Source organism: Humulus lupulus, chromosome 7 (assembly GCF_963169125.1).
Source record: "Humulus lupulus chromosome 7, drHumLupu1.1, whole genome shotgun sequence".
NCBI lineage: Eukaryota > Viridiplantae > Streptophyta > Magnoliopsida > Rosales > Cannabaceae > Humulus > Humulus lupulus.
Window position 1 is genome coordinate 205,396,828 of NC_084799.1, and position 23,064 is coordinate 205,419,891.

Below are 23,064 nucleotides of genomic sequence, written 5' to 3' on the forward strand. Positions count from 1 at the left end.
CATACACAAATCCAAAATCAAATAATTGATTAAGAATGATCTTTTAACTATAATGTAAAATTTAACCCCAAAAATAAGACATACAGGATGTTTAATATAATTAATACTACACTATTGATTATGTATGTTATTTTAAAATGATATATAATTAGAATAAATATGATTTTTTTCCACCTGAACTTTGATCTTTGTAGAGTTTTGCCTCCTAAATTTTTATTTTTATTTTTGGAAAAAAATCATCGCGAACTACTATAACTATTGCAAATGTCCCCCTTTAGTGTCATTTCATTCATTTTTTTAAGCAATTTGCTGATGTAACATTTATATAATGCTAATTTAACATAATTCAATAGTCCAGACATGAAATATATGCATACATAGTAGTCTAATGACAAATTATGATATTATATATCGTCATTCCTAAAGCTAATGTTTATATGTTTAATGTAAAGATTATTATAGTATGGGGAAAATTTTGTCAAAAAAAAAATTAAGAGGACAAAACTCTACATGAGTAATAGTTGGGGGCAAAATTCTTATAAATAGAGTATTGTTATTTGACAACTTAAGATGTTCAACACCACATGAGATGGCACCTCATAATTGGTTAGCGATACCTATAATATTTATTAAATTCAAATAAGTGAGATATTTATTTGATTGCACACTACTAGTGCCCAACCCATTAGCAATCTCATCATTATTATATGTGGAAATTACATTTTGTATGGACTTTTTATTGAAGTTTTAAAAAATATGGCTTTTTTTTCAACATAATTTTTTATGGCTTTTTATACTTTTTTATCATTTTTATGGTTTTTTTTCCATATTTTTGTCAAAATTTCTGATTATGCCATATCTTTATTACAATTGAACTTTTTTTCAAGTAGAAGGGTAGTTTTGTAATTTAATTTTATTTAATTTTTTTGACTTTTTTATACTACGTTTTTCATAGAAAAAAAAACTTACCTTTTCAGTTATTATAAAGGGTAGTTTTTATATTTTTATATTATTTTATTTTAACTTTTTTATATTATTTTAGGTGCCATCAAACCAACTAAATAAGCATGAAGCAAGAACTATCATTGGTATTTTAAAATCATTTTCAAAAATATCTTGAAAACTTCCTCCTGCCTTCTAAAATCAACTAGTTCTCATAATGATGTGAACTCCACTGTCGGTATCCACAATATCGCTAATCTCCCCAACCTTAAGAGCAAAGGTCGCCTCTTTGAAAGGCATCTACATTTGACCACGACCAAATGGACATGCATGGATAATTTACACTTGGTTAGAACTGGTTTGTTTTTTTATATTATTTTTTTATAACTAATTTTATATTAAATTTTTCTTTGGTTGATTTATAAAAATCTTTTTTTTTTTTGTGATATGAATTGTGTTTATTATTTTTTTATTTATTATAAACATTTTTTCATTATTTTTATATTGTGCATTTCTTTTTTCAAATCCTGGGTAAGGTAACCAGCTACTTAATTGATCTTTGACAATTACGTAAAAAAAAAAATCCTAGAGCTAGGTTAAATAACATGTACCAGGAAGAGTAACCAGTTACCCTGAAAGGAGTAACCTTCTACCATAAGAGGGGTAACTAGTTTCCATAAGAGGGGTGACGGGTTACTCTTATTAAATATGAAAAGAAATATCAAATCTGAATGAAAAAGAGGAAGAACAGTTCATTAAAAAAAATGAATAAATAACTATGAATTTAGTAACATAGGTAACCAGTTACCATAAAGAACCCAGAAATATATACACACATCATAACGTGGAGGTAACCAGTTACACACAGAAATATACACACAAAGAACGTGAATGTAACCAGTTACCCCATAAATATACATACAAATAACGGGGAGGTAACCAGTTTCCACAAATTTGAAGATAGAAAAAAAAAAGCAGATCCACCCCCTTTCCCTTCTCTCCCATCTTCTTCATATAATTATTTTTTATAGATTTGAATGTTCCCACCAGAGTAACTGATTATCCATTCACATTTGCATATTTTTATTAGTTTTCTTTCCAAATTTTGGTGTTCCTATAAGGGTTACAGTAAAAAGAAAATTTTGAAATAATTTATTTGATTTTTTTTACATATAGTGGAAAAAACTATAAACAAAATTACAATAATAAAAAGATAATAAATAAATAAAATAGTAAAATAATTATGTAATGTTAAAATATGTGTGAAAAAATAGGAAAAATGGAATGAGAAAAGAATAAGTACAAAAAAAAAAAAAGAAGGAAAAAAAACTTAGGAAAGAAAACTGAAAAAAAATATGAAAAAACAAAACAAAAGAAATGATGAAAGAAAAAAAATAGATGAATGAATAAAAATAAAAATAAGAAGAAGCAAAATAATGGGAAAATGGAAAGAAAAAATTGAAAAAAATATGGAAGAAGAAAAAAAGAAAGAAAAAAAAAGCTCATACATGTGAAAAATGAAAAAAAAAAATGGAAGAAAAAAAATAGAAAGAAAAAAAAGCTCATATGTGTAAAAAAAAAAAAGAAAAAAAATGAGGAGAAAATAATAAATGCAAAAATAAAGAAAAATGGAAAAACAAGAAATAAAACTAAAAAAATATGAAGAAAAAAAACATTACAAATGAAATAAAATTTTTGATAAATTAATAAAGAAGAAGAAGAAGAAGAATGGAAAAGTGGAAAGAAAAAAAAAAGATAAAGAAAAAAGAAAAAAATAAGTAAGAAAAAAATAAAGAAAAATTAACTGAAAAAATAATTAAAAAATGAAAGAAAAAAATAAAAAATTGAACAAAAAATAAATAAAATCACTTTTAAAATCAAAGAAAATATAACTATGATAAAAAAAATATGACATTTCCATATTTTAGTTAACTACTAATTGTGTTTCTCATATTTTAATTTTATCTTTAATAAATTTTCCTATACAAATTAAGAAAAATATAATTTTCATATTTTTGTACATTGATGGTATAAAAGCTATATTTTTTAAAAATCCCCTCATTATATAAAGAAGGGAATTTACTCTTTTGTACCATTTTTTTTTTTTTGCAAAATATCGTTCTGGTACCCTCTATTTTCAATAATGCTCATATGGTACCCATATTTTGAAAACATAGATATTTGATATTCTAATTGATAAAATTTTGTCAATATGACCAAACTGTCAGCAGTTATATATAATTTGTAGCTCGTATAATTGATAGTGTTATCCTCATTTCCTGCCTTGGGCCCGGGACGGTGGTCCAGGCCCACTAACTGGGCAATTGGAGTTGGGCCCAGTCGGGCCCGCTTGGCAGGGAATGAACGGCATCGACGGCCCAAGTGTGGGTCCAGACCCGGACGGTGTCCAGGAAGGATGATCCAGGACGATCATCCGGGAGATGTACAACTGTTCGGGGCTACGGTCGAAATGTATGCACACGGTCCTGGAGCCTGGTAAACGATCCGGGCCCTATGGAGACGATCCGGGCCTACGGTAAACGAAGAGGGACAGAGGTAAACAAACCCGGGTCAAGTCCTCAGGGTTGGCAGGATAAAGCATCCGTGACCCTGAATCCACCCCATGACGCGTGGGGGTTGTCCCCACTTTTCACTTGCGGAAAAGGTCACCTCGGGATTGCGCGCCACTGGTTCAGACCTGCGCTGCCACTACCCTGACTGATTTTGTCCCCTGAATCTTCCTCGTAACTCGAAATGCCCAGACCAAAAGCCCCATTTTGTCGGGTGAAATATAGGCTTTGGGCTGCCCCAGTAGGCTTTGATCATTCTTTGTCTGTTATATTTTTATCCTTTGTATTGGGCTTCCGATAGGGAAGCAAGCGGTATTTATATTCTTGTTGGGCCCGGGTCAGCCCGGCTCAAGCCCAGTGCTCCTGTAAGCCTATAAATACAGGTGACAGAGCACTGGGGAAATGACCTCTTTTAGGCTTGTATTACTCTGCTAAAACATAGAGAGAAACTCCATTGTTATAGACTTTCCAAGCTCTAATACAACTGTCTCGTGGACTAAGGCTCATTAACGCTACAACCACGTAAAAACCTTGTTTATATCTTCCAAATCCCTCATCATTAATCTTGCTTAATTTTTATTAATATCGTTTCCGAAAATCTCGGTAAACAGATAGTAATTTGATTAAATTGATAAAATTTTATTAATTAAATTTGAGTTTATGGTACTAAATATGTGTTATCCAGATTTCCGGATAGCGTTTAGATTGATGTCCTCGGGGAAGCAGAATTATCGATGTCTTTCACGGTAGGTGACCCGAGTTCGCGGATGGACAGAAAGGCTTCGCCTCTCCTGTTTAGTATCCGGATTACTCTTCCAAGCAAGCACAACACGGAAACTCGTCGACTCTCCCGGACTCCCGAAGGATACCCCTCGGGGAGGCCCCTTCCAGGAGAGGCTCTTCGAGTGGTCCCCGCGGAAACAGTTCCGTGCCTCGCACAGAACAAAACCGAACGGTCGAGTCCGGGAGAAGGCATATTTGGAACGATATCCGTCTGACACAGGATCCCGCCTGACACGCCCGTCAGGTCAAAGCCGCACACATCCCAGCACGCCTAAGGGTACCTTTTCGCCTACTGTTCCGCTGACAACTTGGAAAAGACGGCTGACTTTGTGTATTCCCCATACTTTCACGTAAATATACCCACATAGAGTCTTGTAGCCATGCTACTACAGTAATTGTATCCCCTATTTATGGCTGGTGTAATTAAGACTCATGTACGTAGAGAAAAACCCTAATCCGAAACCCTAGCTATAAAGACCCCTTCATTTTACAAGAAGAGGGACGAAAAAATCACATAGCAAAAACTCTACTAAAATCTCTCTAGCTTCATCTTCTTCAAGAGAACCCGAGAGAAACACTGTGAGTGTGTGAAGTTCTTGTGCACCAGCCATCTTACTGTAACCTTTTCCAAGTATAATAGCATCGACTCGTGGACTAGGGCTTGTTAACGCCTGAACCACGTAAAAACACTGTTTGTTTAGTTACATTTCAGCATTTCTACAGTTCTTATCTTTTTATTATTCTGTTAGTTATTCGTTTCCGAAAAACTCGGTAAACATTTTGGTGCTTTCATTGAGAGCTGTAGGAAGTTGTTAGTCAGCTCTTTTTCTGTGTACGTTTTTTGTATTCACTTCGTGCTAAAGAGATGGTGACTATGAGAAAATCCGCTATTGACAAAAATGCTACGGTCAACCCCGATACCGTGATGGAAGATGTGGTGCAAAGCGAACCCTTGGACTACCAAGGTGAAGACCCGGCATCCCGCCAGGATCGGGTCAGTACCGAAGATACAACATACTTAGAAGACGAAGAAGAGTATGTCCAAGACGGTTATTACAAGGACGGCTGCTACTATGAGAAGGACCCAGAACTGGTCCAAGTAGCCGAAGAACTGGTGGCCACCAAGGCCAAGCTTGCTGAGCAGGAGCGCGTCTCTGAAAGAATGCAACGCATGATGGAGCGCCTCCAAAGTAAGTTCGGAGACCTAGGCGACTCGGACGAGGATGCCTCTGTTCTAGGTGGTGCTGATGCCCCCATGCCGGATCCAGCCGCTGCTGGACCATCCAAAGCCGCCCCTAACAAGGGCAAAGAAAAAGTTGGAGAGCCTGTGCGCGCTGACGCCCCTGCACCTCCTAAAGGCGTGAATCACCAGGCCGACTGCCCCCCCCGAGCGCAGAAGGTCTCTGGCGCTCCTAAGCCCAGACGTCCTTCAGCCCCAAGGGGGCACTCTGTGCCTAAGGGGCCCGGTGCTAAGACACCCAGGCCTAAGGGAAGGAACAACCGCCCCAGTGATTCCGTCAACCAGGACGGTCGGGCTGCGAACTCGCACTCCGAGGATAGCTGGTCCACGGTGGACCTAAGAAGAAGGTTGGAGGCCAAGTATGAAAAGGCCAAAGGAGAAAAGGCCCGGCCTCGCGGAGATGACCTCCGAAATCATATTAATGACAAGCTCCGGGGACGTGACCTCCCGGAGAGTGATACGAAGAGGCTCGAGGAACAGATTGCTGCCTTGACCAAGCTGGTCCGGAAGCAAAGTGGGGCCCTGTCAGACTCTGAGGAGGAAGACCCGGAACCATGTATTCGGAGGATCGCGGAAACGTCCCTCCCGGATAACTTCAAAATGCCTCACATAGAATTATATGATGGGAGGACAGACCCGCGTACCCACCTAGCTAAATACAATAAAATGATGCAAGTGGCGCGTGTCAGTGAGGACGCCAAATGCATGTGCTTCTCACTCACCCTTACCAAGTCCGCGGAGGACTGGTGGAAAAGATTAGCTCCCGGATCAATCCACAGTTGGAAGGAGCTACAGTCCGCGTTTAGGAGGCAGTTTATTGCTGCCTGCGACCACGACATGGAGGTTGGTTCCTTAACCAACATCAAGCAGCAACCCACTGAGAACCTCAAAGCTTTCATTCAGAGAATGATGGAAGCTGCTGCAAAAACCAAGGTCAGCGATGACATGAAGCTGATCGCCCTTCAATCGGGCCTTACTGTCGGCTCCCTGCTATGGGGGGAAATGCAAAGGAGACGGGCAGAAACGCTGTCCGAATTCATGTCAAAAGCTCAGGGAATCATCAACCTTGAGGATGCCTACCAACAGGCCTTTGGAGTTCCCCTGGCTCCAACGCCTTCCGTGACTGCGCCGAGCTTTGCTTCGCAAGCTCCCGCACCAGCCCTCACGCTTCCAGGAGCCCGATTCACTCCAAGTGTGTATAGGCCTTCCGCGTCTGCTCAGACGCCGAGTCAAACCCATTTCTCTGGGTACGGAGCAGTACAAACCGGGTGTAGTATCGCTCCTGGCATGCCGCAGCCGCAAGCGGAAGCCCCAGAACGAAATTTGAGCCAATCACGGAGCAAACGAAGCGGAAGAAACTCCAACCGGGGAGACCATTCAAAGAAACCCCGGAAGGACTATGAGCCCAAGTTCACGGAATATACCAGTTTGATAGACTCGCGAGAGAATGTCTATCGGGCGACCTGTAATATGGTCAACTACAGGAAGCCCCCGAAGGTGTCTCACGGAGGAAGGCGTCCGCGAGACTCCAATAAGAGGTGTGAGTTCCACGGAGACGTGGGGCACACCACGAATGAGTGCCTTCAGCTGAAGGATGAGATCGAGTCCCTGGCAAGAGCGGGACACCTCGGTCAGTGGGTGAGGATACCCATTATCTATCCCGGACAGGGGGTAGTTCACGGAGCTGCATATTCCCCGGGACAGAGGGGGGCCGCTAGCGCTCCTGGAGCTGGTCACCCCCAAGCTCCCGGGTCTCAGTTCCCAGCACTTCCTGCTCCACCCGCTCCGCCGCCCATTGCCTTGTTGGCTCCAGGACCAGGCAACCCATATCCGCCCGGCCTTGCTCCGCCACCCGTTGACGGACACGTCGCCACCATTTCCGGAGGACCACACCTTGCCGGAAGCACCCGCAACTCCCAGAAGAGGTACTTGAGGGAGTTAGAGCACGCCGAGGAGATGTGCGCCTTGGTTCAATCACCTGCTCAACGTCCCCGAATGATGGATCTTCCCATCACCTTCACGGAGGACGATGCTCGACATGTGCACTTCCCCCACAACGATCCCCTCGTGGTGGAAGCCCAGATTGCCAATAAGAAGGTCTCACGGATCTTGGTCGATAACGGAAGCTCCGTGAACATCCTCTTCAAAGCGGCCTTCCACGCGATCGGATTGACCGAGACAGACCTGGCCCCATGCCCCATCCAGCTTCAAGGTTTCAATGGGGACGCACTCATGCCATTAGGCAAAATTCAACTTCCAGTCACCCTCAGAGGAGAAAGCGACGCTTGTGCCTTCAAGCATAGCACATTCGTGGTGGTCGACTGTCCCACTGCGTATAATGCCATCTTAGGCCGACCGGTCCTGATCGATTGTGGGGCCATAACCTCGATACGCCACTTATGTTTGAAGTTTCCATGCGACGATGGACGTATTGGCACCCTCCGAGGAGACCAAAGAAGTGCACGGAGCTGTTATAACGTCTCCGTCCGATCCGTCTGCACGGTCCAAGAGACGTTTGCTGCCATTCCTTTGGCGGAAGACTCACCAGAAACTGGGGGTGCTCAGGAGGCATACTTTGACGAACTCGACCCAAGAGTGGGAATCGAGAAAGCAATAGAGCCGATGGAGGAAGTCGAAGAGGTGATCCTCAACCCGGGAGAACCCACCAAGGTCATTCAGGTGGGGAAAAACCTGCCGTCGGCCATTCGAGATAAGATCGTGGCCACTGTGAAGGATAATCAGGATATCCTGGCATGGTGCCACGCTGATATGACGGGGATTAATCCCAATGTTGCGTGCCACGCACTCAACATAGACCCATCTGCAACTCCAATTCGCCAAAAGAGGAGGCCGCTGGACCCAGTGAGAGCCGAAGCCGTCAAAGCTGAAGTGGACAAATTGATGTCCATAGGCTTTCTCCAGGAGTCGCACTATCCCGTGTGGTTGGCCAACCCAGTTCTGGTCCCGAAACCCGATGGGTCCTGGAGAATGTGCATTGACTTCACGGACCTAAACAAGGCCTGCCCGAAAGATTGTTTCCCTCTTCCGCGAATCGATCATATGGTAGACGCTACTTCCGGGTACGAACTCTTATCCTTCATGGATGCGTACTCCGGATACAACCAGATCAAGATGCATGTCGCGGACCAGGAACACACCAGCTTCCTCACGGACAAGGGTGTCTACTGTTACGTGGTCATGCCTTTCGGTTTGAAGAATGCTGGGGCGACGTACCAGCGTCTGGTAAACAGAATGTTCAAGGACCAACTAGGGAGGAACATGGAGGTGTACGTGGATGACATGTTGGTAAAGTCCAAGACCTCCGGGGACCACAGTGACGACCTTGAGGAAGCTTTCGCCGTGATCCGAAAGTACGGGATGAAACTAAATCCAAAGAAATGTACTTTCGGGGTCTCGTCTGGGAAGTTCCTCGGTTTCATTGTCAGCTCCCGCGGAGTGGAAGACAACCCTGAGAAAATAAAGGCGTTCATAGATATGCCTTCCCCCCGGAAACATAAGGATGTCCAGAGCGTTACCGGAAGGATAGCTGCTCTCAGCCGCTTCGTATCCAAGGCCACTGACAAGTGTATCCCCTTCTTCAATGTGTTGCGAGGAAACAAGAAGTTCGAGTGGACCCCCGAATGCGAAGCAGCCTTCCAACACCTCAAAGAACATTTAACCCGAGCTCCCATTCTTTCCAAACCTGTCGAAGGAGAGGCGTTGTTCTTGTACTTAGCTGTGACTAAGCACGCAGTGAGTGCTGCTCTCGTCCGGGAAGATGGCCGTATCCAGCTCCCTGTGTATTACGTAAGCAAGAGGTTATTGGACGCCGAGTCCAGATATTCGATGATCGAGAAACTCTCCCTCTGCTTGCTGATTGCTTCACGGAAGCTGAGGCCATATTTCCAGGCGCACACCATCAAAGTACTCACCAACCACCCTCTCCGACAAGTCCTACAGAAGCCCGAGTCTTCTGGCAGATTGCTTAAGTGGGCCATGGAACTGAGCCAGTTCGACGTCCACTACCAACCACGTGTTTCCATAAAAGGTCAAGCTCTCGCGGACTTTATCGTGGAATGCTCGGGAATGAATGACCTCCCGGAAGATCCTGTCCCGGAACTTCCCACCTGTAAGGTCTATGTAGACGGAGCCTCAAATGAAAAAGGAGCTGGAGCGGGGGTCATCCTAATATCTCCCCAAGGACATCAGCTCCAGAGCGCCATCCGCTTCGCGTTCCCAGCATCCAACAACGAGGCAGAACACGAAGCCATGTTAGCTGGGTTACGACTGGCCAGAGAAGCCGGAGCCCAAAAAATCGAAGTATACAACGACTCCTTACTTGTGGTAAACCAAATATCCGGGGAATACCAGACGAAAGGCGAAAAAATGGCTGCCTACGTGTCTCTCTCCCGCGACCTACTGCAGCATTTCAAAGGCTACCAAATCCGCCAGGTCCCCCGGGACCAGAACTCACTCGCGGACACGCTGGCCAAGCTTGCAACGGACCCGGAGATTGAACAGTATGGCTTAGTCCCCATCGGGCACTTAGAAGCCCCCAGTACTGAGACACGAAGGATAAACGCCATCATCGACCATTCCCGCTCCTGGATAGGACCCATCCTCAGATTTCTCACCACCGGAGAGCTCCCCACTGATAAAGTTGACGCAAGGAAGCTCCAGTATCAAGCTCCCCGATACGTGGTTATGGATGGAAAGCTTTACCGCAGGGGGTTGTCCATACCCTTCCTTAGGTGTGTTGCCGGAACCGAAGTCAGCACCATCATCCATGAGATTCACGGAGGCTTCTGTGGCGATCATACCTCGGGGCTGAGCCTCTCCAAAAAGATCCTTCGACAAGGATACTTCTGGCCCACCATGAAGAAGGATTGTGTGGATTATGTCAGGAAATGTGAGCAGTGCCAGAGGTACGCCAAGGTTCCGCGAGCGCCGCCTACAGAAATTACCCTAATGACCAGCCCCTGGCCGTTCGCCGTTTGGGGCATTGACCTAGTAGGTTCCCTCCCAACTGGAAAGGGTGGAGTGAAGTACGCCATAGTCGCGGTAGACTACTTCACCAAATGGGCTGAAGCTGAACCTATGAACACGGTCACATCTAAAAAAGCACTGGACTTTGTCATCAGGAATATAGTGTGTCGTTTTGGGCTTCCACGAAAAATTGTGTCCGACAACGGAAAGCAATTTGACAGTGAACACTTCACGAACTTCTGTGCTTCGCATGGAATTATCAAAAGCTTTTCCGCAGTCGCCAGACCCCAGGCTAATGGGCAAGTGGAAGCTGTAAACAAAATATTAAAGACCACGTTGAAGAAAAAACTCCAAGCCTGCAAGGCTCACTGGCCGGAAGAACTTTCGCGAGTACTTTGGGCCTATCGCACAACAGAGAGAACTTCGACGGGGCACACGCCTTATTCCATGACCTTCGGTTGCGAGGCCGTCATCCCAGTAGAAATTATGATCCCCTCTCACAGGCAAGATACCTACGATCCTACCCGGAACCATGCCCTTCTCCAGGAGTCATTGGACATGATCGAAGAGCTCCGGGAGCAGTCGCAGGTCCAACTAAAAATGTACCAAGGCAAGATAGCCCGACACTTTAACACGAGAGTCCAGAGCCGTACATTCGAAGTTGGGGATCTTGTCCTACGGAGAGTATTTCCTGCTACGCAGGATCCGGGAGTAGGAGTCCTCGGACCCAACTGGGAAGGCCCCTACGAAGTCCAAGAAAAAGTGGGCCATGGGACATATCACTTAAAGAGACTCGACGGATCTAAAGTCCCGCGCGCCTAGAACGCGGAGCACCTCCGCCGCTACTACCAGTAGGCCCCGGACCATCCAGTCGGAAGTCCTTGGTGAAATTAGCAAAAGTGAAAAATGTGGAAATAATCCTCCCTGTTGTAAAACTCACGCCTAGCAGGCTAATTTAATGAAACACGGAGAGATTCACTCCGCTTTTACTGCACTTTTTATCCCTGTGTTCAAAGCTGCGTTTTAACAAGTGACCACGCGGTCCGGAGACGTCCGGACCCCACGCTCACTTGGGGGGTATACATGGCTAAGGCATAGCCATACGCCCCTTGAACAAAACGTACACAGAACACCACTTATGTGCTAGCATTGTGTTTGAAATTTTTAAATTGTTTGAAATGTTTAAATTGTTAAGCTTAGGTTTATTTGTTGCCATGAACATGCTTGCATTACGTGTCATATGTGCATTATGTGCTTATGTGAAAATTGCCATGGAAATGCCTGCCATTATGTATCATGAAAATTATCTCCTGTGTAGCCCAGCGATGGACGGGACTGGGGGTTGAGGCACGTTCATAGAGCTACGCCAAAACACCCCCAACTCCCTGACAAGTCCTTTGCAGAATTCTCCGCGATCGCTGTAGAGCTTTGCTTCGCAAGCTCCAGCTCCGGGTCTCAGAAGGCGAAAGATGGCAAGATCCGCGAGCGCTGTAGAGCTTTGCTTCGCAAGCTCCAGCTCCGGGTCCCGCAAGGCGAAAGATGGCAAGACCCGTGATCGCTGTAAAGCTCTGCATCGCAAGCTCCAGCTCCGGGTCCCGCGAGGCGAAAGATGGCAAGATCCGCGACCGTTGTAAGCCTTGCTTCGCAGGCTCCAACTCCGGATCTCACAAAATAATGCGTGGCAAGCTCCATGGCCATTGCAAGTTTCAGCTCCAGAAGCAGACATGCTCGATCCCCCACTCACAGCCGGCCTTGCTTCGCAATGCCCCTGCTCCAGGATCACACCTGGTGGGCGTGGCGATTTCCCCGACAGCAATGAGCCTTGCCTCGCAGGGCTCCATGCCAGGTCCCTGAAGTCAGCCACCATGAGGTTCGCAACAACAGTTAGTTTTGCTTCGCAAAGATCTAACCTTGAGTCTAGCGACGCTCACCAAAAGAACTCCCGTCCCAAACAATGGAACGACTCACCTTAGCAATCCCAGCGAACAGTATAACTACAAGTCCCGGGATTGGCTATTTGCCTCAGGAAAGCTAAAATACGGTGAAAGGAGCCTGGCCGTTGGAACCAGGAAACCTTCGTAACCTAGAAACTACGTAGGAAAAGACATCATCCGTTAAAGCTTCAAGTGGGAAGTGCATAGGTTTTGGCCGTTGGAACCAAAACCCCATACGCCCCTACAACAGTTTCTACCATATAAATGTCTACCCTAAGCGCAAAGATAAATAAAGAACTCGGCAGAAAAGAAAGGAGAATGCTATGATTATGGCAAAAATGTCCGCAATGAAAAACTCAAAATGAAAAATAATTAAAGATAAAACCCCTTCAAGCATTGGGGGTAACTACAGCTTCCACGACCGCAGCTTCGGGGGCATCGGTTTCAACTGAAGCTGGCAGAGTCGGCTCATTGGAAGGCGGAACTTTGTCATGAGAAGGTTCAGAGGTCCCCGCCTCTCCGGGATCTCCCACCTCAGGAGCTCCAGCACGTTCGTCAATGTTGTAAGTTTGGACGTACGCCTCTGGGCCCTGATCCCACACGAGTAGCTTCTCCCTCATGGCTTCGGCATCATCTCCCAGATAGCCTAATACCTCCGGGTTCACTTTCCAGAGTTGATGCATGAGGACCACATGCGATATATTAATCGTCCTGTTCAGTATCACCTCAGCATCCTCCTTCTCCTTCAAGCGCTCCGCCTCGGAGGCTGCCAGCTGTGCCTCCGCGACAGTTAGTTGAGCCCTCAATTTTTCCATTTCGGCCTTGGAGGCATCACGCTCCCCCTTAAGAGAATCAATCTCCTTGCGCTGTTCCCTATTTTGGCTCAGCACGGATTGCTTCTCGGTCACATGCCCCCTGGCAGTGAATTGTAAGGCCCCGATCTCTTTATCCTTCTCGGCGAGCCCCAACTGCAGCATAGACACGAGATCCCTGCTCCTCTGATGGAGTTGCTCCTCCCCGTGCAGCTTACTCTGAAGAGTGGAATATTCCTCTTGCTGCTTAAGGAGGAGATCATTTTTTGATTGCAAGCGAGCTTCCAGGGTATCCTTCTCCACCTTAGCTTGGGACATCTCTTCCCAGAGCTTAGAGTTTTCGGCCTTCATCCCATCCGACCGCTGTCTAAACTCATTCTCTGCCTTGGCCCGGTACTCTTGATATTTGGCAAGATATTTCTTGTCCGCCTCTTCCTCAGTCGTGCACCGGGCCTGATCAATCTTCTCCGAGGCCTCCAAGGCCTGTTGGGTCAGTTTCTGCTTCTCCGCCTCCAAGGCCTGGCGAGCCAGCTGGCTCTCCTCCAGTTCAACCAGAACTGCACCAACCTCCCGGAACGAGCGTTCCGCGATCATAGAGGCCTGCAAGGAAAGACAACAGAATGAGCTAAAGCCGGACAAAAAGACAGATGATCCCAAAAAATAACAACTGACGGCTTACCCCGGATAGTTGCTGCTTCACAGCGTGTGTCAGTAACAGCGGATCCTTACTGCTACTGATGGCCCATTTCTCAGAATTGAGCTCGCATAAGCTCAGGGCCATGTCCTCCATCATCTCAGCTCCGAACGGCGCCAATGCACGTCCGAGCCTAGGCACCAGCCTCTTCTCCAAGGCTGGACCATCCAAAACCGCTCCGGCCGGGTGAAGGGATCTCACCCCCTCGGCCAGCTCAGCTCTCTTCACGGCAGACAAGTTATCTGCCCTTCCCTGAGTAACAGCCTTCTCCGCCTCTAACCGCCTCTTCAAAAAACTATCGGCCCGTCTTACACCCTCCAGGAGAGCAGCGGGAAAACTGGTTGGCTTCCGCGGAAAGTGGAACTTCAGGCCAGGCAGGGGAAGATTGGTTGTCTGAGAAGAAGGAGACCCCGGAAGGGTGGACCCCCTTTGGGCTGGAGGAGGAGGCAGACGGGGTATTAAGGCCCCGGTCTGTTGCTTTTGCTGCTGCGGCAGCAGAAGTAATTGCCCTTGTTGCTGCTGCTGGTTTGGATGTTGTTGTTGCTGCTGCTGCGGCGTTGGTGATCGTCTCTCTTGTTCTTGTTGCTGCTGTTGTTGTAGTTGTGGTTGCTGTCGTTGCTGTTGTTGTTGCCTTCGACCGGGAGAAGAGTGTCTAAGGCGTTTGTGCTTAGCGCCCTCAGCATCTTCTCCGGGACGCTTGCTCACCCCAGTTGTCCTCACGGGGAACACAAGCCCTTCCCCGTCGCTGCTGCTACTCGAGACCATCATAGTCTCGGAAGGCCCGTCAGCAGGAGACTTCTCTACCCTCGGAGACGCTTGCGCCTCGCCACTTGCCTTCTTGGGGGAGGCAGCTTTACCTCCCCTACCAGCCTTGGTCTTCCGTCCTTTCCCCGTGGACGGGTCTTGGCTGGTGGCAGCCTTCTTAATGAGTAAAGTAACCCTCCCCAACATCTTGGCTTCTGGATACTCTGCAAGAAACGTTCAAAGCAAGGTTAACGAACCAACAAGCAATGAGAAAGAAGATAAGCGGAAGACAAGACAATCAACAACATAAAAGCACAAGCAAGCCCGCCAGCAGGGAACAAGAAACAAGAAAAAGAAAAGTTTGAAAGGGACGACCATGCACGAGAAACGTGGATGGCCTTCCCCGAGCAAAATAAAACATCGCTTCCTGCTCCAGGAAGCTCCCGTACTCCTTGAAGTCCGGGAATGACATGCTGAGAGAAGAAGGGTCAACCATGATGACACCTTCTGGCAGACTACCGTCACTCAGACACCAGAGGAGCTCATCTACCCTATCGCAATACCTGTCGAAGGGTATCCTACGCGGATCTAGCCTAAGGAAACGGGGATCAAACCCCATCTGAGAGGTCCGGGAAACCTCAGACAGGCTGGGGGTGTGGATCAATCGAAAACTAGTCTTACCTCTCCCGGAGGTACTAGCCCCCGGAGCCCCTTCGTTAGGGTAAGCCGCGGCATGGCGAGCCTCGATCTCCTCTTCCTCCGGCTGGGGGTCGGGGAACCTCTCCGCCCAACTAGGAGATAAAGTATTTTCGTCCCGAGCTGCTTGGGTGATCACCTTAGACAGCTCCAGGGCAATCTGCTCCCGGATGTCAGCTGACACCTGAGTTTGCCCCCTGCCACTCACTAGCTCGATGTTTTGGAATGAGGCAAGTAACCCATACTCCCTCAACGATTCGGAGGTCACAAGTCCCTCCACTTTCAACTCTTCCTCAGAAAGCCCTTCGTAGAACTTGGACCTCCTTATCATCTCCGCGCAGCGAGGTGTCCGCGGAACGACTTCTACAAAAATCAAATACAAGCGTTAGAGATCCTCCCAAAAGGCAAATCAAACGCAAAGAAACAAAGTTGAAAAGGAGAGGAAGGAGCGCTTACCAGGGATTTTGAAGTCCAAAGATAGGGCTGGCACCCTCTTCAGCGGGAAGCCAGTCGTCAGGAACCAGTATTCCCGGAGGTCTGGAACCCTCGCGGTATGACAAGTGGGGCACATCACGTCCGGGTGCCTTTCTAGCCTGTAAAACCCCACCTTGTCTGAATGACCCCTCATAGGCTGAGACTTCAACCCGTAAAAGTACAGCACCTCCTCCGGGGTAGGAGCTTCTAGTCTCCGGGACTTGCAAAAGATGAACCACCCCGCTAGGAGCTTGTAGCTGGGAGGAATCAACTGGAAAGGGGCAATCCCCGCCTTCACACAGAAATTGGCGAAGTAACTCCTTAGGGGCAAGTGCGCCCCACACACTATGTGTGCCCAGCTCCAGGCACCAAAGCCCTCGTGACTCTGGCTAGCTGACTCGCCCAGCACCGACAGACGGTGCCACATCAGACCTGGGATGTTCTTCAGGCCTGCCTCAGAGGAATACAGCTCCAGCATGCCATAATTCCTGAAAAGGTTCGGCTTTTGGTCCATCTCCCAGATGGAACTATTGGAGGTCGGTGGGCTAGCCGCGACCACTTTCGCCTTTCCTTTCCCCTTTCCACCAGCGACAGGAGAGCCCTTCTCTTGGGCAGAATCAGCCTCCCCCACAGCAAGGATTTGTTCCTTTGAGATGTTCGTCACTGGACAAAAGAAAGAAAGAAGAAAACACTCTAAGCAGTCAGCACCCTTGTCATACCCTAGTGGTATCAAAGGCGTCGGGGAGACCCTCCCCGAAAACTGCTTGGAGAGGCTCCCACCGAGCTTACCGAGGGATTGGCACCATTCCACCCGAAGGGCAGCAAGGAACCAGACTCAGACTCCGAGCCTAAGCCCACCAAAAGAAGTGCTTTTCCAGAGAAAGACACCCTAAAGGCGTTCATGCTTATGCCCTAAAACAGCAAAACAAGGGACGACTTTCCAAACGCAAGTCGCCAAAGCATGCAGAAAAGGCTACTTATTGACTCACATCAATCACATGCCTACCAAAGCCCTATTCACGCATGCACATAAGCGATAATGGCAGAAACCTCTACTCTAACAACTACCAACAACCTAAGGTCTGGGAGGAAAGAGCAAAGTAGAAATACTTACTGATATTCGGGTAGTTGGAGGTTGAAGGAGTAACTGGATCACTGCCCAGCACGATCGCGAGAAGTAAAAGCTGCAAAGACGAACGACGATTCAAACCAGGAACTTCGGCGAATAAACCCACTGCCAAATCAAAAGAAAAAGTTTCCAGATCCTTACCAAAAGAAGTGGCAAGTTCGGAGGAACGGAAGCTGGGAAGCCTGAGAGTTCGAAGGTTTGGAAATCTGAAAATCCGAAAGATAGAGAATTTGAAAGCGTAAAGAGGAAGAAAGGTCCTTTCCCTCGTTTTTATAGCAGGGAAGAAGTCGTTTCGAATTCCTCAAACGGACGGTCCCGATCTTCCCATTCCGTGTGCATCGGATCCAACGGCTGGAGATGATGCGACGATCCTATTTATGACTCCTCGGATGGGAATAAAGTATTTATTTCCCATCATTACACCACCTCGGGCCTGGAGTACCATTAAAAACCGTCAAATCATTACTCAGATGACTGACGCACGCATACTCAACCAGTCGCCTCACGCACACGTCTTGGTCGCAGAACCATTCCCAGAATGACACGTGGTCCTTGCCGCACTTGAGTACTTGAGTTCAAACAGAAGAAATTCCCTTTCTTTTTCATACTAACACTCAGGCGGGAAAAAGGAACTCTTCCGGGAACACAGAAGGTGGCCCCTCGCCTAATCTAAGAGACCGAAACACCCGGAGGACTGTACAAGCTCCCGGATCTCTCGAAGCTCCGTGACCTTGGGGGGTAAATGTTATCCAGATTTCCGGATAGCGTTTAGATTGATGTCCTCGGGGAAGCAGAATTATCGATGTCTTTCACGGTAGGTGACCCGAGTTCGCGGATGGACAGAAAGGCTTCGCCTCTCCTGTTTAGTATCCGGATTACTCTTCCAAGCAAGCACAACACGGAAACTCGTCGACTCTCCCGGACTCCCGAAGGATACCCCTCGGGGAGGCCCCTTCCAGGAGAGGCTCTTCGAGTGGTCCCCGCGGAAACAGTTCCGTGCCTCGCACAGAACAAAACCGAACGGTCGAGTCCGGGAGAAGGCATATTTGGAACGATATCCGTCTGACACAGGATCCCGCCTGACACGCCCGTCAGGTCAAAGCCCACACATCCCAGCACGCCTAAGGGTACCTTTTCGCCTACTGTTCCGCTGACAACTTGGAAAAGACGGCTGACTTTGTGTATTCCCCATACTTTCACGTAAATATACCCACATAGAGTCTTGTAGCCATGCTACTACAGTAATTGTATCCCCTATTTATGGCTGGTGTAATTAAGACTCATGTACGTAGAGAAAAACCCTAATCCGAAACCCTAGCTATAAAGACCCCTTCATTTTACAAGAAGAGGGACGAAAAAATCACATAGCAAAAACTCTACTAAAATCTCTCTAGCTTCATCTTCTTCAAGAGAACCCGAGAGAAACACTGTGAGTGTGTGAAGTTCTTGTGCACCAGCCATCTTACTGTAACCTTTTCCAAGTATAATAACATCGACTCGTGGACTAGGGCTTGTTAACGCCTGAACCACGTAAAAACACTGTTTGTTTAGTTACATTTCAGCATTTCTACAGTTCTTGTCTTTTTATTATTCTGTTAGTTATTCGTTTCCGAAAAACTCGGTAAACAATATGTACAATTATAAAATACAAATACTAAATATGTACGATTTTAAAATGCAAGATACCAGATATGTATAATTTTAAAATGCAATGTAAGGGCAACTCCAACCATGAGCACTAAAATAGTGTTAAACCAACATCAAAATAAGGTAATTTTGACACCATATTTTTTTTCCAATCCAACCATAACACTAAAAATTACACTAAAAAATATATTTAACATTATTATATTCTCCAGAAAGTACACATTATATTATTATATTATTTTATCTTACAAATTAAATAATATACATATATTTATATATATATATAATATTAATATAAAACACAAAAATTAAAAAAAAAATTCATTTTGCAGTCGCACTTAAAGTACCATTGAAGGCATATATAGTTTAGAATCATTAATGAGTTGGCGTAACATGCATTATACCAAGTAATAAATGGATGCTTACCCTATAAAGAAAGTGAAGATGAAATAATTAAATAGGTTTTGACTAAAAAGAAGAAGAAGAGTAGGTGGCAGCTATCTATTTGACTTGAAGGAACAGAGACCACACACACTAATTAAAAGCGAAGCTTGAGCTGAGAACTCATATCATTATCGAGCTGTTAATAATATGGAGAAGAAACAAAACAGCGATCTTAAACTTCGACTTCACATAGCAGTATTCCCATGGCTAGCTCAAGGTCACCTAATCCCATTTCTCCAACTCTCCAAGTTGATAGCTCAAAAGGGTCACCGCATTTCCTTCCTTAGCACCCCAAAAAACATCCGTCGTCTCCCAGACATCATCCCCCAAAATCTCTCTCATCTCATAACCTTCGTTGAGCTTCCGCTGCCTCACGTTGATGGCTTACCAGACGGAGCTGAGTCAACCTTCGACTTACCGATTCACAAAGTCCCTTTCCTTAAGAGAGCCTACGACGGGCTTCAACCCTGCTTGACTCAGTTTCTGGAAAACTCGGGCCAAGTCATCAACTGGGTCGTGCACGACTTTGCTTGTCACTGGCTACCTAGAGTCGCGAGTCGACTCGGGATCAAGTTAGCTTTCTTTTCCATATTCAACGCCACATCAATGTCCTTTTTTGGACCACCATCGGCGAGCGGTTCTCGGAGCCGACCGGAGGACTTCACGTCGGTCCCTAACTGGTGGAAGGAAATGCCTTACGACGTCGCTTTTAAGTTGCACGAGATGGAGTCTCACTGGGACTGCATGGACTCCGATGTTTCGGATATTGAGCGAGTTAACGAGGTGGTTCAGGGCTGCGATATCATACTCACCCGGGCTTGCCTCGAGTTCGAGCCCGATTCCCTGAGTCTTCTCAAGACTCTTCACGAAAAACCGATTCTTCCCATCGGGTTGTTGCCACCGTCTGAACCAAGAGAGTATGGAGACGAGAGATGGGAAGCTGTGAATCAGTGGCTGGCTTCCAAGAACGGTGATTCCGTCCTTTACGTTGCGCTCGGTTCGGAGTTGAGTCTGAGTCAAGAAATGATGCACGAGTTAGCTCGTGGAATAGAGAAATCTGGGCTGCCGTTCATTTGGGTGATTAACGATCGCCCATTGGTAGAAGGGAAACTGGGTTCGCACATACTTCCATCTGGGTTCGAAACCCGGGTCTCGGATCGGGGTGTGGTGTGGAGGGGTTGGGCGCCACAACTGAGGATCTTGGCTCATCCTTCGGTGGCCGGGTTCTTGACTCATTGCGGGTGGAGTTCGGTGATCGAGGGACTCGGGTTCGGACGTGCGTTGGTTCTGTTTCCCGGTGGAAGCTCGGACATGGGGTTGGTTGCGAGGCTGTTGCACAACACGGGAATCGGGTTGGAAATTCCCAGAGATGATCGGAACGGGTCGTTTACTTGCGACTCGGTGTCTGAGACGATTAGGCGAGTCATGGTGGACGAGGAAGGAGAGCCACTCAGAGCAAAATCACGTGAAATGAGGAAGATCTTCGGCAGTGTGGAACTGCAGAACAAGTACTCGAACCAGTTCGCTGAGTTTCTTGCAAGAGAGACTACTGAGTCATCCCAGTGACGTTGAACTCGGATTTGGTGATTTCATTTAGTCAACTTAATAATATATAAATTGAAACAAAATAAATAAATAAATAAATAGAGATTCTATATGTAATTTATTACTTGGCAAATTCCATCTGAAAAGACCAAAAATAAAATAAAATTACAGAATGAATCTCCAATCTCATAACCATGTTGAGAAAGGAATATGTATGATGTTCTTATCACCATGCAATAGATTTGTACTTAAGAAACCAGAAGGTTTTTGAAGATGACTTACTAAGTTCCTACAACTTTATTAGTATTTTATTCTATTTTGATCCCCACCAAAAGTTATCTTCGTCTTCAAGTAACACATTACTTGTTTTGTGACGAATAATTATCAATCCTGAATCATGACGAATATAGAAACTCACCTTAGCAATTCCACATACAATCTGAAAGTGCTTAGGCCATTCTAAAAGCATCTGCAAATGTTGGCTTCTACTTTTATTAGAACAAAAGTGCTTAGGAGTATTACCAAAAATGAAATAGTCAGGACTTTTTGTTAGACATATAAACCAATAGTTTCATTTCTCTGTGAATGCAATAACCAAATATCTTTCGTCCAACTTCTTCTATCCATTCTGTGTGTTCAATTATCTCGCCCAAGACAATTTTTGAGATCATCGTAACTGCAGTAAATTTCATCATCCTTGTACACAAATTGGTAAAAATCTGTTCATCCCAATTTCATTCGGGTATGAAATCGTTTTTTGTATTCTCATCTTTCTCATCTCTCAAAACCAAGTTACCATTATCCAAGAGCTGAACCATAGACCAAATGACACTCTTATTCTGTCCAAAAAGCACAAGATTTCCTGTGTCGTCTATAGTCAGCGAGCCAGATGAATCATTACAACATTTTCATATGAGATGTTCTTATACCGAATTCCCAGATAACGATTTTTTTATGAACTCTCTGTTGGAGTAAAGAATCCCAGTTCAAACCTTCCTTCTCTGGATACCAGAGTTGTGTTATCTCCCAAAAATTCTGAAGGTCTAATTGTATCAACCTCAGCCAAAGTTGTTTTAGACAGAAAAAAGTCTCAAAATAACAAAGGCAACCATGTTGTAGTTTTCAGTCAATTTGTTTATGGAAAAACTCATGTGGTAGTGAACATTCCTCACATTTGTCTTAATAGTAATGTTGAACATTCAACAATATATAATAATCATCAAGAAGTTGCAGAGAAATAAAGGGTAGGAAAAAAAATCAGATTCAACTAAATCATCTAGCTACACAAAGATAAACCAATCCGCAAAAGAATTGGTAACTGAGATATATCAAAATTGGAGTATACAAACATTAATAACATGAGATAGTTATCTATTTCTGAAAACTGTGCTAACCAAGTTTTCTACTCTGACAAAGTAGATTTAAGCTCTTATCAATTCACCTTTGTAATAAAGCTGAGGAAACGTTGGTCAGTTTGAAAAGACTTTCAGTCCCTGCCTCACTTCCTCTTACAAATATATAATAAGAACTTAATTCATGAACAAGGACACAGTCAATATTTGGTGTTATACACATTTGCATTACCAACGATTACTAATATTCCCAAGTAATAATGTTATAAAAAGTCTATGTTGCCGTTATTGTAACACCACAAGCACTATTGGCATGAGTCCCCTCTTTGAAGACAAGGTTTCCTCTCACAAAAGTTGATGAAACTCTTCCGTACAACTTTCTTCCCATGTAAGCTGAGATTCCCTACACATACACAAATCCAAATCCAAAATCAAATAATTGATTAAGAATGATCTTTTAACTATAATGTAAAATTTAACCCCAAAAAAAAGGACATACAGGATGTTTAATGTATATAGGATGGTCTTGAGTGAGTTCAAACTCCACTTCAGGTTCCCACACAACAAAATCTGCAAAGTTTCCAACCTCATTGGATCCCTACAAGAGTGAAAACTCATGAGACATAACTTGACTTTCCATTTTAAAAAACAAAGTTGGTCAAGTGATCTTCTCATGTGTATTCATGACATAAATGAAAAGCAGGTTTAAGGTAACTGGCAGTAATATAACTTGTTAGCAAAAATAAACATTGAAACTCCAAGTGGTTAGATGCGTGTGTGAATCTTTCGGATTCAAATTCTAGCGAGTCTAGAAGATGGAATTAGCCAAATGATGAACTTACCTTCAATTCTAGTCCAGCAAGCCTTGCAGGCCTCTCACTCCACCATGAAGCTAATTGCTCCAAAGTTATTCCATATTTTTCCCAGGAAGCACAAACTGCAAATGGTCTCCAAAAGAAAAGAGAGAAAAACAGAAAATTCAGTTAGTTTTCCAAGCACATCACAAAATTATATCATATATCTACAAGAAAAATGCTAGAGCCAACCTGCAAAGATGATATTCCACCCCAAG

The 23,064-nt window shown here is 45.3% G+C and overlaps 1 protein-coding gene across 1 annotated transcript; it reads left to right on the top strand.

The window, feature by feature from the left end:
• Positions 1–19,196: 19,196 nt before the first annotated feature.
• On the top strand, positions 19,197–20,824 carry LOC133789204 (UDP-glycosyltransferase 91C1-like). The gene has a single exon (XM_062226969.1). The coding sequence runs from the start codon at positions 19,243–19,245 to the stop codon at positions 20,659–20,661; it is 1,419 nt and encodes a 472-aa protein (XP_062082953.1). The 5' UTR covers positions 19,197–19,242; the 3' UTR covers positions 20,662–20,824.
• The last annotated feature ends 2,240 nt before the right edge of the window (positions 20,825–23,064 follow it).